General features: G+C 37.7%; 1 protein-coding gene across 2 annotated transcripts in view; it reads right to left on the reverse strand.

Moving 5' to 3' along the window:
- LOC131425748 (transcription factor kayak) overlaps window positions 1-18,960 on the reverse strand; it is a 66,985-nt gene that overhangs the window by 19,472 nt on the left and 28,553 nt on the right. Inside the window, exon 1 of one of the 2 annotated variants that reach the window (XM_058587872.1) lies at window positions 6,885-7,368. The exons of the other annotated variant lie outside the window; for it this stretch is intronic. Coding sequence (XP_058443855.1) covers window positions 6,885-6,983 — 99 coding nt within the window. The 5' untranslated portion in view covers window positions 6,984-7,368. Of the gene's footprint in view, window positions 1-6,884; window positions 7,369-18,960 lie in introns of those variants that run through there. 2 annotated transcript variants of the gene reach the window in all.

Genomic DNA, 18,960 nt, shown 5'->3' on the forward strand with positions numbered 1-18,960 from the left:
TTGACACCCAGCCTCGGGAAGCGAAGTGTAAGGCATTTTTAATGGCAAAATCGACCAAAAATAGTGTATAGTGAAGAGTAAGGCATTTTTAATGCCAAAAGTGGATCTCTCAATCTCTTAACCGAGCATGAATTTTGATAGAAAGTCGATTCCTGCTTCTTCTTCTTCACTTCTGGTGGCGTCACCTCACTTGAGATGACGCCGATTGATGGCACAGCGATTAAGCTATATTGCCAGTTAGTTTTCGTTTATAGTCCAATGGATTTTCCTTTTACTGGACTACAAGTGAAACCCTCGCAACGTGGAGTCACCGAAGTACGGATGAAAATCCTTTCTTTCTCGCGAAATACTCGAATTTTCACCGCACTAACACGATACGAGGTGTTTACTCGTTGAGGGTTTCATCGGAAGTGCGATTCCTGCTTAAATTATAGACCAAACTAAACAAGTTTGACAATGACACAAGACACGATTCACGCGTGATCTGTTAAAAACAGTGTTGCCAAAAAGATACCAGCAAAAAATCACTTTTATTTATTTCGGAAGAACCGGCTAAATTTTTATACGGTTTTTAGTTTTTTTATTTTATTTTTCTGATCGCAATCACTTGGAAGTGTTTTGTTCAAATTATTACTTGTTGATTGAGGTAATAAAAAGAACCCTGTCACCTCGCATCAAATCGTGACATTTTCCAAGGAGTCTCAATTGTACCTAGCGACGATGCCAGTAACAAAGAACATTCACCGCTCGGCCGCCATATTTGAATTGCGCCACAGGCAATTAAGGAGTATGTTGCACACAATTTAGATGCTGTCCTCGTCGGCTCCGTAATCGCCATTGCTGTTGTCTGAAATGGCTATTATCTGTACACTTTACATATCGAAAGTCGAACACGTGTTCCTTTTAGCGACCCTTCGCTAATTTTTTCCACCCGCTGCTTGTATCCGGAACAAAGGCTTATTTTGGAACATTCAAAATGAACATACAAATAATATGCTCGTACATGGGCCGGTCACATAAATATCACCTTTTATGGGGCCTACATGCCGCGCACTCGTCAGTCGAACATGCCACTAACGCGTGTGTGCTAGCTGAACTTCGATCCGTAGGTAAACACTAAACCAAAACTACCAACTTTGGCGTCAGTCGTTGAAGCCACCACCACTCCTTGCTGCTTCGTTCGTTAGCAACGGCAATAAAAGCGGCGCGATACTAAAATTTCGCAATTTCATGACATACTGTTTGGCCAAGTTATCGTCGTCGTCGTCAAGATAGAGCTATTCCGTTTGGTACGATTTGCTGCGTCTCAGGTCCATACAAGAATTACCATCCGTGGCGATAGAATAAATAATGCACCGGACACGGTGCTTTGATGGTTGCAGTCTAACGACATATTCCCAAGTATTTCTCGTTATGCTTGGAGACTCGAATCTTCATTACTGGATTGACTGCGGTTTGTACATGTCAAGGACAAATATGTTGATTGAATCAAAATGGAATAAAAAATAACACAGCCAGACTACAATTATACGATTTCCATAAACAGTTCTTTGTTCATGTTTCACATTCCTGAGGCCGGTCGCGCGCACACATACAATACTACTACTGAAAACTGTCACCAGATGTCAGATGGTTGGCTGTTGTGTGTACGTGCGAAATAAATTGAGCTGTTTGTTGTTTGTGCAATCACGCGATATTATCGCCTATTTACTTACTGACAGGAGGAGGAAGATGGTGAAAGCGACACATTTTTCTTTTACTTTCACGTCTTTGTATCGTCCTTGTAGTGGCCTAACTAACTTTTAAGTGTGTGAGGTTTTGGGTCGCGAAACAAAGAACTCGCAGTCGTCTAAGGGGGCACCGTTTTCCATTCATACAAACGTTTGAAGTTCGATAAAGCACTATACTGCGGTGTGTAATTTGCTCGTCTTCATTTATCTACAAAAAGAAAATGAATATCCGGTTGGCACCGGACCAGACTGATTCCGTTTGGCGATAAAAATCGACATTTGTATGTCGTCCAAAGCAATTTTGTCTTTGTGTGTATTGGTATGGAAATTATGAACAAAGAACAGAAGGAAAATTATTAGGACGTGAAATAACCAATAAAAGTTGGTCAGAAAATTGCTTTGCCATATGAACTATTTGGCTTTTGAGTAAAGCTTGTTTTCACTATCGCTTCTAGGGAGTGAAAATCACTGAAATTTATTACCGTTCGAGTGTTTTGGGTTACTGAACTTTTGGCATCATGCAATTAAAACATTGAATTCCAAAATGTCACTTCATAGTTTGCGTGGCAGTAATTGTTTTTTCCATGGTTTACTTTTGTCAACCAATTCGATCATTACGTGTCAAAACTCGACCAGACTTTGCACCGCTAGCTACGATTAGCTCTACATTGCAAATTTTACACTCCGTTGCCGTAGTTTCAAGGCTGAACAAAGCATAACGTACGGTAAATTTCCGTTTCAACCGAGGATGATATTTTAGAGGTTGTTCCGCACTCACAAACGTGTGGCTCAAAATAATCAAAACAAACCTCGTTGAATAAAGCTTTAGATAAACAGCTGATTTGAAAGATGTTGAGATCGATCAAGGGTAACCCAGAACTTCAACTGTCTGGAGTTTATTCCACTAGGTAAAAGTTGAACTGACCACTGCACGGAGTGCAGTCTCCAGTAAATTTTTCAGTCGTTAAATTCACCCGAAAACTGATGATGTGGCAAGTTTTTTGTCTCCGCTTTTAATTACAAAATTAACTCCGAAGAACTCGAAGCCGTGTGGGCAATAGTGTCTGTAAAAATACTGACATGGTCTGTAAACTTTTGAATGATCTCGATAATAGTTTTACGATTTTTTCCTGCCAACAGTACTAAGCGAGACTCAAATCTGTCAGTTAGGCACAAATTGGAAATGTGAAAATTTAAACATTTTTACTGATGATTTGGAATAAGTTTATCACCCCTATTCTGTATTTCGATCGAATAGGATTATTTCGTTCGAATGTGAAAATTTGAATTCTGTAATTCGATCCAGCGATACTTTTGTATGGAAAACTCGAACTCGATCGAACTACAGAATGCAAAATTTCGTATTCGATCGAAATAATCCGATTCGAACGAAATACAGAATCGGGGTGACAAAATTTACTTTGATCACAGAATTTGTTTTTATTAATTTTTTTCACCCACAGTTTCACAGTATTACGCAGAGGTTTTAATTTACAATGTTTTTTTTTAAATTCACGAATAGTTGTAACGTCGAATTGATTCTTCAATAACGAGTTATAAATTAAACTGCGGTGAGCGACACTCCAGTGTTCCATGATGGAAAACTACTAGACGATAATAAACCTTCATTCTTCTACTTTCCGATGCCGTTTTCGGTTTCTCCATCCCTTTGTTTGGTTAGTGTACCCAAAAAAAAAATGTGTCAGGTTCCTCACGAGAACTTCGGTGAACATAATGTCTGCTTCGCGGTTTACGTTGAACCGCGAAGTGGCATTAGCCGTATTTCAACATAAAGTGCTACTGCACGGATGAGTCGAAGACGAAAAGTAAAATAAGTATAAAAATCAAATACGCATCCTCTGCTTATAAACTGATGTCTTTTATAAGCAGAGGATGCGTACCGCACAAAAAACACTTGAATTTCGAAAAATCCGCGTGAACAAAAAGCATAACTTTGAAAATCCGCGTGGAAAAATTACGAAACTTCGAAAATCCACGCAAAAAACGTGTAACTTTGGAAATCCGCGTAAAAATATCGTGTAAATTCAGAAATACACGTAAAAAACCGCGTAAGTTGGGCAATTAGCGTGGGAAAAAGCGTAACTTCGGAAATCCGCGAAAGTTCGAGAATTAGCGTGGAAAAAATGGATTCAAAAATCCGCGTAAGAAAATTACGTAACTTTGGAAATCAGCGTAAAAAAATCACGAAAATCCGCGTGATTTTGTAAATTCGCGTCAATTCGGATATACGCGTAAAAAGCTGTGAAAATTCGGAAATCAGTATGACAAAAAAACACCTAACTTTGGAAATCCGCGTAGAAAAAACCACATAACCTCGGAAATCCGCATAGAAAAATCGCGTAACTTCGGAAATCCGCACATAAAACGCGTAAGTTCGGGTATTAGTGTGGAAAAAAGCGTAACTTTGGGAATCCGTTTAAAAAACTGTGTAAGTTAGTAAATCAACGTAGCAATAACACGCGTAACTTCGGAAATCTGAACAGAAAAACCGCAAAAATTCGGAAATCCACGTAACCTCAGAGATCTGCGTAACTTCGGAAATTAACGTGGAAAAAACACGTAACTTCGGAAATCAGCGTGAAAAAGCCGCTTAACTTCAGAGACCCGCGCAAAAAAACCGGCTAACTTCGGAAATCCACATAGAAAAAAACCGCGAGACTTCGGAAATCCGAGTAACAGAAACTGCGTAATAGAAAAACGCGTGACTTCTTAAATCCACATAAGAAAAAAAACCGCGTTACTTCGGAAATCCGAGTAATAAAAACTGTGTTACTTCCGAAATCCGCACAAAAAAAAACGCGTTTTTTCGGAAATCTGCGCAAAAAACGGTTAATTTCGGAAATCCGAATAACAAAAACTGTGTAACATAACTTCGGAAATCAGCGTGAAAAGGCCACTTAACTTCAGAGATTCGCACAGACTTCGGAAATCCGCACAGAAAAAAGTGTTTATTTCGTTAATCCGTGTAACTTCGGAAATCCACATAGGAAAAAAACTGCGTACCTTCGGAAATCACTGTGAAAACTGCGTAACTTCGGAGATCCGCCCTAGAAAACGCGTAACTTCGAAAATCCGCATTGACAAAAACCGATTCGGAAATTCGCGTAAAAAATGTATAACTTAGGAAATCTGCATAGAAAAAAACTGCGTAACTTCGGAAATCCGAGTAACAAAAACTGTGTAACTTCGGAAATCAGCTTGAAAAACGCGTAACTTCGGGAATTCGCGCAGAAAAAAAAACCGCATATGTTCGGAAATCAACGTAAAAATGGCGTACGTTCGGAAATCAGCGTAGAAAATAAATCGCGTAACTTCAGAAATCCACTTAAAAGGAGATCTTGTACTACACTCCTGGACTAGTTTCAGAAGTCGGGTTTCGCAGTGTTGCATAGCTTTTCTGTATGGGAATGGGTAATAAAAAAGCATTCAAATTTATGATTAAATCAAATTCGTATTTTCTACATTGGATTAGTTAGTCTGATTCGACAAAGTTGAGGAAGCAAGAAAGACAAGTGAGATACGCAGTTATAGCGCAATTATGCAGGTATAACAGTTCAAATTGGATTCGAATTCCAGAATTACTTCTACATCTATTGGAGCAGAACGGTTCGTTCGCTAGAAGGACTTCATACAAGAAGCAAGCGAGCTAAGTTCAATCTTCGTAACGATATTAATAATCCGGATATTCATCCGAAACAATCAAATTAATTTTTATCAACCACAATCCGACATTTTATTGATCATTTTACATCACAAATGATTGTGATTTTCAATGCTCCTCAACAATCCGTTTTGTAATGGGAAATTCCGATCGTTGAACGACTCAAGTCAGCAGCGAACATGTAAATTGTTTGGATGTAGAATTTTATCGTTCCGTCCGGGGCGAAACAGCGGATATAAAGTAAGAATTTCTACTAATAACTCTCGGTTATAATGTCATTAAACATTGCAAAATAGTCAATGTAAGAAATCCTGTAGAATATGTATTAAAACTGACTCGAGATATAAAGCTGTGCATGAAGACGAATCATGAAGCTGAATTCGATGACGGAATGCAGCATCAAAAGATGGTTGTTTATCACTTCACCGACTCCTGCCGGTATGCGGAATATTTTCCATCTCTGAAGTATACTCGTAGAGAATTTGTGAACGCCTTCTACATGTCTCGACCAACGTTCAGTTCAGTTCAGTTCGAACACTTATTAATCCCACTCACGCGAGCCTTTTGTTCGCGGAGAACCAGAATCTTGTTCTGTTTTTTTTTTTCCTCCCCGCTACAAGTTGATATTGGGCAGTAGGTGAGCTTAGCCGGTATTGATGATTGCGTCACAAACTTGTTTGCCCCAATCGGATTTGCGCGTTGAAATGTGACTTGAAAACTCGTTGTGAAATTCAGTGTAATTTTAAACTGTTGACCAACAATAAAAAAATTAATGTTTCTTTGTGTAGCCTAAATTTGCATCCGAACCTCATGAACGAAATGTTCTTTTTTTATCAACAGATTATTTTTTTATTGTCACCCGATGGTACTTTCTGGAAACGTTTTGAAAGTTGGCCACAGTATTCCTGCGTGATGCAGCACCACACAACCGATATGCTGATGAACAAAGGCAGACACGGGAAACGTGCCACAGATTGCGCAGTAAGTTTCGTTTTTGCTTTTATCTTATCAGCAACCGTTCTGGTGCAAACAATACCAATAATATCCGAGACGGGTGAAGTCGAAAACAACATATCGCAAACGCTCACGACGGAACACAGTCGCGGATCCGCCGCGCGATGCGCACTTGGTTTTAGGGCGGTTTAACCGTGACCCGACACAAAGCCGCCGCGACACGATTGGAGAGGCGACTGCCTTCTGGAGCGTTTGGTTGCATATTATCGCGCTCTTGATACTCGTTAATTTTTTTTTCTTTCAACAATAACGCTGATGTCATGTTTCATATTTCATTCCACTTTGGCTGAAGTTGGACTTCAACCTTCGCGTGAACTGTACACGCCTGAATGGTTTTTTCTAATACACTTTCTTAATGGCACACATAACCATCATTACATCGGGTCAACGATCTTCATTCAGAATCAGAACAAAATTCTAATCACCTACACCACCACCACGCCTACAAGGACACTTACAATTTTACTAATCGGGGTTAACGGCGTCAGCGGCTGATGGGTCATATTATATGACCCGAAGTAGACATCATTCAACAATACATTATCGTCCCTCGTCATTTGGGCGGCTTCCTCCTCCCTTTGCGCTAGGTAATCAATTTTCCCTGCTCGGCTTACTTTGTTTTGGTTACAAAATCACTGTCCGGCGTTTCACTGCTGTTTCCGTAGTTTACAGGTAACAAAAACAAAACTATTGGCAACGGTTTTTCTCTTTGGAAATAAAAATGACCACAACAATTACCACAACGTCACATTCAGAACTGTCTGGAAGGTCAGCAAGCACCTTTACGCCGTACGCTACTGAATCGAAACTCTGTTCATAGAAAACAAGTCACAATGCTAACACTTCTCCCAGTGAGGTTTGTCGATATCTAGTTATTTTTTTTTTCTTCGCTAAGTATCAGCCGGTCTGTTCCAGTCGGTGCGCGATTTCAAGTTTAACTAAAGGTATGCGTCATCATTGCTTTGGTTTTATATTGCTCTCTATGGTGGTTCGTCTGTCGTCTTTGTTTTCTCTCTTTCGCTCTTTCATCTACTGTACTTGCCACTCTCCGTCTTTCTCACTGAAGTGTTAGGCTCTCGCACATGGTCGAGAAAATACTCCCCTTAGAGAAACATTCGATACACTGAAGTCTCTCTTGATGTGGGTTTCTATTTCAGGTAGAATGGAAACTGAGAAAAAATATTTTTTTAAATTCTTGAAGTATACTATAATGTTCGATACTTCTCCTACTGTAATTTTCACAGCTATTTAATTCGTCAATAATTTTGGCGAAAGCATAGTTTGCAATCTGAGGATAACGGATCTGGTAAAGGTTCCTAAACGTTTTTGGTCGAATGGTCATTTTGGTTGTATTATATTTTCTGCAGTCCTCCAAGTTAAAAAAAGACTGGTGGGTAATGTATCAGACAAAACTGTAGGTCGTGAATATGAATAAAACTGACATGCATTTGTTACATTTCCTATTAACAATAATCGTTCGTATTAGTTGACTGAATTGTTTGAAATTTTTACTGATTGTAACGGTGCACCTATGCTAAAGTAAAAGTTTTCGCCGATAAACATATTCTACCACACAAATAACAAATGAAAGTGAAACTTTGTTTTTTATAAATAGAATACCTAGTAAAGGTAAACTTTGCATAGATCTTTAGAAATATTGGAATAGTTCTAAAAAGAACATGCACTGCACTTAATTCAGTTCCTAAATCTAATTCCAGAACTCATGCTCCGAAATAAATTCCAGTATGCAGCTTCTGATTCCTGAACCTGAATTCTGGAAACGAATTTGAGAATTAAACTCTGAGACCTAATTCAGGAATTAAATTCTGAATCAGTTCCAAAATTCTGCTTCTGAGTTCAAATCTAAAATTTTGTTCCAGAATCCAGATCTAGAACTCATAACTTGAATTTTATTTTAGAATTCTGAAGTTGAATTTCTGAATCAGAATTCTGGATACAAATTCCGCACTCAAATAAAGGCACTAAATTCAGTTCCAAAACCTAGTCAAGAAACCGTCTTTAATCTTTTTGATGTATTGCAGCAGTGACGATTATTCTCTCGGACACAATATTTTGAAGGACAAATAAAACCAGACAGTAAAAAAGACAAAAACAAAATCTGAAATCAGCGTCTGATGGCAAAGCAGAAATTGAAGATAAACTTGTGATGCGGTGTGTGTTGTTTTCTGTTGGATGGGTTTCCATAGAGATAGGACTATAATTGAATGCTGTGGCGGTCAAGTAAAACGAAGCATGCTTGATTCTTCTAGTGAATTGGACTGTCTGTCTCGTCATGTGTTTTTACGTGTAGGGTAGTTTAATTGGCAAAACAATTGCGGTAGTTTAATTGGAAAAACAAGTTCGAGCCCCGTCTCTGCGCTAACATCTTCGCAGTTTTCATTAGATAGTTGCATTCGCGTATTATTTTTACAGTCTGTTTTCCTTGTTAGATACTGATCAAATTTAAAACTAGCTCAAGATGGCTCTACGTCTGAACAAATACGTCATGTTCAAATATGAAGTCGTTTACAGGACTTCGTCAAAAATCTTGTTGTTTGAAACACGTATTTTCCGAAATTATTGACCGTGCGCAACTCTCGCCCAAAAGTAACTTTTTGAAACATTTATGATTTTGGTTTAACTTCTTGTGTGCGGAAAAAAATAAAACCATTTGAGATCAAACAGTTTATTTGCGACTCGCAGTTTTCCAAATGGATAGTTAAGACAGTTTTAGTGAAATGGATGTGCATGATTGTGTTTATTATTTTTGTTAATATTTTATTTTATGATCGTTAGAATCCTACCACTCAGTAATAATTAAAGAATTTCTCAATTTTGTAACCAATTCTGCACTGAAACTTTATTCGACAGGATATGAAGAAGAAATCGCTGTAACAACATTTATTTCAACAATAGGCCAGAATAAAGAGTGGGAACGAACTGCTGAATCCCAAAAAATCAGAAAATTTCGTTTAAACATGGACATGAATTCTTCATTTTTCATCAACTCAATCAACTTGTGTTGTAGTTATGAATCCGGTATTTTCGAATTTGTAAACAGATCTAAACAGAGATATCAAAATTTAAATTAGTCTTTCGGAGGAAATTATAAATGAGTGGATCATTCCTACAGATCGCCATCTTTAGCCTGTCGCTGAGCGAGACACGGGAATGTGAAAAGTTTTGGCAACTCATATTGTATTTAAACTTCAAAAGTTTGCAGCACAAGCTCCAAAGCTTTTGTCTTAATTGAATTGATCGCGTTGCAACTGCAAGAAAACTTTTTTGAAAATAGTGTACAAATGTGTTGAGCACGCTAAGTTGCATTCGATCTCAACAAGCATCATGCCTACTGTTTGGTTTTGATATTTGCTTATCGGTTGTGAAAATGACCGTCAAAATTTCGCTTGTGCATCGTGAAAATTCATACTACTCTCTTGCAAAGCTATCGAAATTTATGAATGTGGCCAAAATAACGGCTACCAATGTCATGAAAGTATTAGGAGATCGTTTGTCGGCAGTCAGTAGGTCCAAATAGCGAGGGAATCGAAATCCGGATGTCGCAACACCGCCGAAAAACAGTTTCTTGAACAGCAATATTTCACGGTTAGTAGAAGAAAAACCAAGTTCCTTTCTCAAGATTTTCGATAAAGATTATACCATGTGCATCCAAAAATCCCGGAACTAAAATCTTCCCAGCTGTTTTTCTGCTTTCAAACTTTGACCGCCGGGCACCCCTTACCCATATCCGATTTAGCTCATTTTTTGCAAAGGAACTCTTTTTAGGTGCTCAAAGTTTTGAGCACTAACGCTTAACAAAATCAAAGATGACTCGAAAATATTGGCACCCTAGTATAGCGTGATGGGTAAGTCGATGCCATACACGCAGTCCACTTGGGTTCGATTCCCAACCCCACACATAGGGTTAGAGTGTTTTGCTGACCCGAAGAGGCGAATGACGTTAAGGTTAAAGCCACTTCAATTGAAACAACAAAAAAAGAAATCTGTTAAACGAAGCGATACTTCAGGTTAATAAAGCAATCAGATAAAGAACCCTCAGAAGGATTTGGCAGCTGAAGACAGAAAAAGATAATCTCCAGGAACCCAATGAATCTATTATTGTTTTTTTTTCATCGTAGTAGACGCTGGTTCTGTCCGGAGAACAGTTATAGCTACTATTAATCTCAAGCAAATTACACAATTAACTTGAAACATACCGATTTGGTAGATGAAAAACAATATATCGAATTTAAGAAGACCTAAAGAAACCAGACTAAACTGAACATTGAAATAATGAATGAATGAGTTCTATTTCTGTCACTTATAACGACAGAGCCACAAGAATCTTACAAGAAAGATTCCGGATTAAAATACTTCCGCCACCCGATCTCTCTAGAGAGGATGATGTTGGCTGAAGAAACATAATAGGATTACTTGTCACATAATGATCCACGCCCCTTTGAAAGGGCACAAGAACTTATTTTAGTAAATTTTTATTATGTTTTCGAGTACAGAAATCAAGCGATTTCATTTTTGAAGGAAATTTTAGAAATACATTGAAAATAATTAAAAATTTATCATTTCCGTTATTTAGAGAAACAAATCCATATAAATTTTAATGGCTACAATACTGTTTCTCTGCATTCTCTTGGGTGAACATTTCCCTGTTCACGCACATAATCCATGCGTCTCGTTTCGCCACACAACTGAAGAGCTAAGTGTATTTCAAGCTATCGCAATCACGTTCGATGCCGAGACGGCCTGCTGCACAACGATGCTGGGGATTCCCAGATCTTGTTTGCCTTCACTTCCTATCCGGTCTCTTCGTTCATTCCGACTTTGCCGGGTGCTGGTGCGAGAGAATGCAACCCATACTCCGCCATGCTCCATTCTCAAATTCCAAGAAAAAACGATGAGATGATCGACCATATTTGCACTGCCTGCCTGTTTTTTGCTGGTTCGTCTCCAACCTTCCCCTTTTTGTCTGGTCCAACCAACCAATGTCGCGCGATAAAAGTACACAATTTCAACCCACTTTTAATTTTCTTTTTTTGGAAATATATCAAGTTTTTGCACATGTGTATCTATTGGAAACTGTGTTATCATACGATGCACTCTGAAGTTTTGTGGGAACGATGCGAAGCAAAATTACTGCAGATCACATTCCTGGGTGACTTTTCGCAAATGTCCCGTACGCCAAGCACGTGGTTGGGCGTTAATGCTGCATTGCATCATCCTGATACGACCGGGTTTCAGTTCAATTTCGCCACCAAAGGGACCACCGTTGAAAAAAAAATCGAACTGTAATCGGAAGTTAAACATCAACTTTATAGAGATAAGAAAAATGGCTTCCTTCAAGAGTCTGTTCTGCAATGTATGAAAAAGACGTTTAATACGTGCAGTTTAATCCATAGCAAGCTTTTGATAACTTAGTATCGAACTGCTTTGGTATTCTTACAGGGTGCGGCAGAAAATACTGTGAACTTTAATACTGTGTTATATTCGCGGTTAAAGATAAATGTTACGCCAATCATCCAGAAACAATTGAAGATCTCAAGCACGAAATTCAAGTTGCTATTGGTGACAAAAGATCAGAAACAATTGAACATGTACTCAAAAATTGGTTGGATCGGATTGGCTACTGCCAAGCCAACCGAATTTAAATTATTCGTAGGACACCCTGTATCACCACTTGTGTAGCCGTTTATTTGTTTCCATCAGTTTGTTTCAAAAGGTGTGAACCTTTGGCAGAGTGACGTCAAAATATTGGGCATGAAAGGTGCGCACTGAAAATGGGTAGAAAAAGATCCTACTAACCCTCGATTGGACAAACGTACACTGAAAACGTGCGAGCAGAAAAATGAGATTTCAGTGCGGAATGTGACCAAAGAAGTTGACACCGAAGAGTCAAATGTTATTCGTGCTAAATAACGTGTGAACTTTCGAACGCAAAAGCAGATCAGGGCCAGAGGATCTTTTTCGACATTCAATTAAAAATTCTTGCAGGGACCACAATGTTCAGCGCGAGATATGCCAGTGTTGAATATTCGGTAAAAAAAACTATAGATTGGCAAGCTATTTGTGGTTGCTGTAAGATGTCCCTTCATCACAACTGCATCGATGAACAGCGAATATTTTTACAAAAACTACTTTTGCCCATGATTCGAAACCTCAATGATCTTACTGTCTTCTGACCAGATCTTGCGTCTTGCCGTTACGAAAAATTAACGATAGAATGGACCCACCAAACTGATTTAGAAGAACGTTTGCAAGAAAATTCGCCAGCTAGCTTATAATCGAACAATGGTGAAAAAAACTAATCAGTTGTTCTAGTTTAACGTTATGTCTGTTCATTGTATAAAATCAATTTTTGACAACAGCCAGAAAGGTTGAGAGTGGAACAAAATGAGATCTCAGGAACTACTAGAAAGACGCGAAGGTGAAATTTTTCAGTACGTACTGTGGCTATAAAAATATAAATGTCTTCAACTTTCGTGCATACTTTCAAGTACCGGAAAGGTATGAAGTCATTAGAGATAAACACTGTATCGAGCAGTAATGATAAACAGAATGTGACAGGTAAAATCCGGGCTCGTAAGTTGTATCGCGAATATTCCACTAACTTTTTCTGTGTGATAATATACGATGAAGCTTATGTGCTGGAAGACTTAGAATGTCATTTTTCACTGCCATTTTTGCAAAAAATATTTGGTATGGCAGACAATATGTAGCTGTGGTCGTGTAAGCCAAAACTTCATCACTACCGGAACGGTAAACATGGAAATATACCGTGAAGAATGCCTAAAGAAGCGATTGTTACCGTTAATATGCAGTCATCATGCTCACTTGCAACTCTGGCCTGGTTTGGCATCTTGTCACTACTCCAAAGATGTTTTGGAATGATATAAAACGAAGGGAGTCTAAGGTGTTATTGAAAAATGTGAATCCCCCTAACTACCCGGAGTTGCGACCTATCAAGCGGTATGGACTCTCGAAAAGAGAGAACTCTCTCTGAATATAAACAACAAGCTACAACTATAGACAAATTTCGAAAATCTTTCAGTAACTTTAATTTTTTTTTAGTTTTGAGTCTTAAGTTTAAGAAATAAAAATGCATCTTGGATTGAACTAACAGGAAACTTGTTTTATTCCAAATTTAATCTGTCCAGAACAAGACGAACATAAACTTAGCGAGATACATCTCGCCGTTGATAACGCAAATAAGCGGAAAATTTGTTGCTGATTAGCTACAGTAATTTTGAATTTATTGCTCCATTTCTTTCAATATTTTTTGTACTTCACTAAGTTCATATGAAGTTAACGAAACCCCCCTCCAAAATAAGCTTGAAAACGAACCAAACCCCGTTACTACATTATTAATAAGTTGTTAATTATTAGCGGTAAATTTGAAGTTGTTCAATTTTGTTAATTTTTTTGAGCTTCCAAATTAGCTTGAAAACAAATCAAATCCCAGCGGATAGTTTATTGCTAAATGGTTGCTAGTTAGTTACGGTAATTTTTAATTCGTTGCTACATTTCTTATAATATTTTTGAGTATTTCGCTAAATTCGTATGAAGTTAACGTTGAAAACAAACCAAAATCCATTAGATAGTTTGTTGCTAATTAGTAAGAAGGGGTGCTTCGTTTACGATTGATATGAACTTAGTAATGCATTCGCAAAAAAAAAAACAATGATCAACAAAATCAAAACTACCGCAACTAGTTAGCAACAAATTATGCACTATGTTTCGATTTGCTTCCATGCTGATTAAGGAGGTATGCTTCATTAACTTCTTATGAACTTGTGAAGTGAGAAAAAAATTCAGAATTACCGTAACTAATTTGCAACTAATTAAAAACAAACTATTGACTGGGTTTCAATTTGTTTACAAGTTCATTTGGGAGGGGTGCTTTGTTAACTTCATAATAACTTAGTGAAGAACTCAAAAAAAATGAGAAACTCATTCAAAATTACAGTAACTAATTAGCAACAAACTATCCACCGGGTTTCAATTTGTTTTCAAGCTAATTTGGCAGGAGTGCTCCGTTAACTTCATATGAACTTAGAGAAGTGCTCAAACAATTTGGAAAAAAATTGAGAAACTCTTTCAAAATTACCGTAACTAATTAGCAACTAACGAGCAACAAATTATTCATCTATTTGCGTTATCATCAGCGAAAGGTGCTTCGCTAAGTTCATGTTCATGCGAACAAGCGTTAGAATAATTTTCAACGACAACAGATATTTACCAGACTCAGCTGAGTTGTTGAAAATTTGGATAAACGAATTTCAATTCCCTTTATGTTCTTTTGATAAATGTATTATCAAATGTGCTCAAAACTGAGCTGTGGAAAGTTTAGAATAATTTTTTGTGAACATTGTTTTAAATTTGCGAATTTAATTAATAAAAAAAGTTAAATTTCTGGAATCTTCTGGCTATTTATATTATTGAACTCATTAAAATGTTCAGTATTCAATGAAGTTTTTTTCCAATTATTTCAATTACCAAACAATAAGCTGTTGAATGTTCGGTAAAAATACAGAGTATTGTATGAATTACATATGAATTTAAACTTCTTGGATGTAGAAGCAAGTTTCCAGCGTTTTGTGATTTCATTGTGAAAATATTGATTGAATATTTTCTATTCAAGTGTTGTTAATCGGTTTATCATTCTTTTTGTTTTTATTTAATTACAACACCAGTGTTACGATGGTAGTGACACTTGGCTCGAGATGGAAGAATTTACTAATCACTGTTATTCAAATTGTTTCTAACCGAAGTCACAACAGGTGGTCGAACGTTGTCGTATTGAAAAAATATCAAATCGTAACAGGTCTTATACGATCCCACCTTATCTAGGAGAATATTTCGCTTTTTTGTTGATTTAACCGGCTCGTCGGACTTGGCTATGTTCTTATTTTGCATTCGAAATCATCACATTTTTTGATGTTATATTTTAGCTTCTAACCCATACGGCACCGAGTTTTAAACTTATCCAATGAACCTGAATACAACCTAGTAGGATTCTTAACCTAACGAGTTGGCTGCAATGATCAAACTGAAGATTCTGCCTCGAAATGTAGTTCCCTGACTTTGCTTTTGTGAATGATGCAATGTTGTTGATAAATGTCTGACCGAAATTTACTGGTTTCACCTTACTTCTAGACAATTTTTTATACCATTTCATTAGAAATTTTCATTGACAATTAAATGTGTGTACCAAACATTTCTTCGAGCTCATTCACCGAAATTTCCACCTAAAACGATATATTTTTTAACGAATCATTAAAAATGAAATAAGTTGATAAACTAGAATTGTCGGTGCAAAATCGTCGAATGCTGTGAAAATATTTAAATCCATGAAAACGAATACACATTCGCGAGGAAAATTGAATTCCTTTGCATGGATCGCATTCTTCCGTTCGTGTCGCATTAATTTAAACCGTTATCAGCCGGATGATTTCCGGCGATAACACGCTAGTAGTGACGACTTCTCCGCGTTCAATCGCATTTGTTTATCGGCAGCATTTTATATCGATGTCAGTTTTCCTAGAACTGACGGTTTACGGTATTTACCGTTCGACCATGCACCGATGATGTGAGGGACTGTTTATTTTATATTTGCAGCTGCTTTTTTCGCCGATTCAGATAAACAAGACTGTCTGATAAGAGCAAACTGTGACATGTGACGCCTGGATTTCGGAGAATTTGTGTGAAACGAGCACACCGATTAAGTGGAATAATGTCACTCCTCTGACATCGACAGTTGTTGCAATGACTGCAAAGTTCGATTTTCAGTATGCATGCGAGCGGATGTGTTGCTACATTTATCAGTGTGCCATATCGAATTTATCTACCGTGTCATTCGCGTGATGCACTGATGACAAATTTGACCAAAATAGTACTGGATGATGATGCTTCTGTCGAACCTGAGGAAGCAAGAATTCTCAAACGTCAACATCAGTGGTCATCGTATCCGTGGTTACAAAATGCTTGTCAAACCATTGGGTCTTAAAAATGATACTTAAGGATAATCTTGTACGGATTGGTCACCCAGAAGCGTCTAGTAATTAAGTTTAACGCATCTTTTACTAACCATGATTTAACATATCGCTTTTCTATACCGTATATTAAAAAATAAACCAACTCCAACTTGATCGTATCGATGCACGAGATTCTGCTCGTGCATCACGAAAATTCGAACTATTCGCACACCTCCCTGGCGGAATTCAGGAATGTGGTCAGATCAACTGTCACCAAGGTAATAAAAGTTTTCGGAGAACGTTTGTCCGGAAGCTGCAAAAACAAGTGAACAACTGTTTCAAGCAGAAATCCAACCTATCTGTTCGAGATGTCGCAAGCACACGGATGACAATCATTAAACCAGTCTTCTCATGAAATCATGTCGTATTATTCACGATTTTATGAACAAAATGATTGACATCATGAACAATAACTGATTTCCCATGAAAATTTTCGTGACATCAATCATTTTGCTCTTGAAATTTTATGTGATGAGATTCCTAGAAAAGCAAAACCTTGATATTACATTCCTTGAATGAAATTTGACCTTCTGTTTCAACATACTTCGTAGACAATTCATAGCGTATAGAACCTTGGCTTGTGCTACGATCTTCTAGTGATACTAAGAATCCTTCCCGGTCGAGACTCGAACATACAATAGCTGCTCAGAGCCCTATGCTTTGAACCGCCAAACGAAGGGTTGACTTTGAAGGGCGTTACGATTAAAAATAAACCAACGAAAAAGCACATCTCTCATTTCAAAGGTGTATGTGTGTAGCATCATGCCTACTGTTTGATTTTGACGTTTGCTCTTCACTTGTAGAAATGGAATCGATGCAAGAGATTCTGCTCGCGCATCACGAAAATTCGAACTACTCGCACACTTAACTGGCCAAATTTAAGAATATGGCCAAATCAACTGTCACCAACGTAATTTATTCATTTATTTATTTGTTAAACAAAGTCCACCACAGACTAATGTCTAAATCGATTAATAGAGTGGGAAAAAGCCCATCTGAGTTGAAACAAATTTATGTCATTCTCAGATAGGCATAAAAACCACTATCTTTTAAAAACAATTACATGATAACTACATACCAACTTAAAAGCTAGTACAAACAACTTATAACATATTAAATTATAACAAATTATCTATAGTCAAATTATTGCAGATCGCTTGAAGCGGCAGTTCAGTAGCATCAATATCTCCGTTGATCAACTTAGCAATTATTAACGTTGAGTTTTTCTACGTCGCTGTAACGATTCGATTCCCAACAATTGGCATCTATCTGAATATGGTGACAAGTATACTGCATCTCTCTACGGTAAATTTCGTAATACCATACGAACAAATCGTTTCTGCATACAGGGGTCTGCAAAGTCCCTTGCAATCTTAGCGATGAAACCCAATTGACGTGTAGCTTTCGAAACGATTTGTGACCGATGCACATCGAACGTCAGTTTAGCATCCAACTGTACACCAAGATCACACATTTGATCCATTGTAGAGATAATTGTATCATCAATGTTATAGTCAAATATAACTGAAAATGAAATCCGATGAAATGTGATAACTTGGCACTTGGCTACACCTATGATGAGTTTGTTTTTCCTGCACCAATCGATGAACAATGTAAGCAGACATTGTAGTAGCCAGTAATCATCTACCCTACGAAAAACGAGATACAGTTTTAAATCACATGCGTAGACTAATATACATCCAGCTCCCAAAAGCAACACTACATCGTTGAAGAATAATACGAACAACAAGGATCCAAAATTACTACCTTGTGGGATACCTGATTTATTCCGGTGGTCTATTTTCATGCGTAGTTTCCTAACGAAAAGATATTAGCCCAACTAAGATACGAGTTGCGATAACAATCCAAGGTGAGATAATTTGCAAAGAAGTATATTATGATCTAATTTGTCAGAAGCAGCTTTGAGATCGGTATAGATAACATCCATTCATGTTTTAGCTTCCATACTAGTTATGCACTGGGATGAGATGGCCAACAAATTCGTTGTAACTGATCTCCCAGGCTTAAGACCATGCTGATCAAATGAAATATAATTCTTTGCGTGATGCCAAAAGGCTTGTTATTGCGCGGTAATTCGCTACATTACTACCCGCCGTCGGAAGCGGCGGCCTCTAGCATACAAACCTGTAACCGCCTCGTTTGCCCGGTCTATTCAAAGCTAGGTTTCTTTGCTTTAGTTAGGTCCAAACGAGCGGTAGTGAGGTCGGACAGCACATTAACCAAAACGATGTGGCCGCATTGGATATTTTTTCATTTTCACTTGATACACGGAAAATACCACATACATTTGCCTGGTAAATACACCTATGCAATTGCTTTGATGCCTAGTAGCTAATAGTCAACAAGTTTCCTTGGGAACTCAAGAGTACAAGAATCAATTTTCATTCAAGAAGTACAATTGTAGGTCAACAAAACGGGCGTTAACGCTATCATCTTTCATTTGTCTTTATTTTAAATTAATTCCAAT

The sequence above is a fragment of the Malaya genurostris genome, chromosome 1 (assembly GCF_030247185.1).
Source record: "Malaya genurostris strain Urasoe2022 chromosome 1, Malgen_1.1, whole genome shotgun sequence".
Lineage (NCBI taxonomy): Eukaryota > Metazoa > Arthropoda > Insecta > Diptera > Culicidae > Malaya > Malaya genurostris.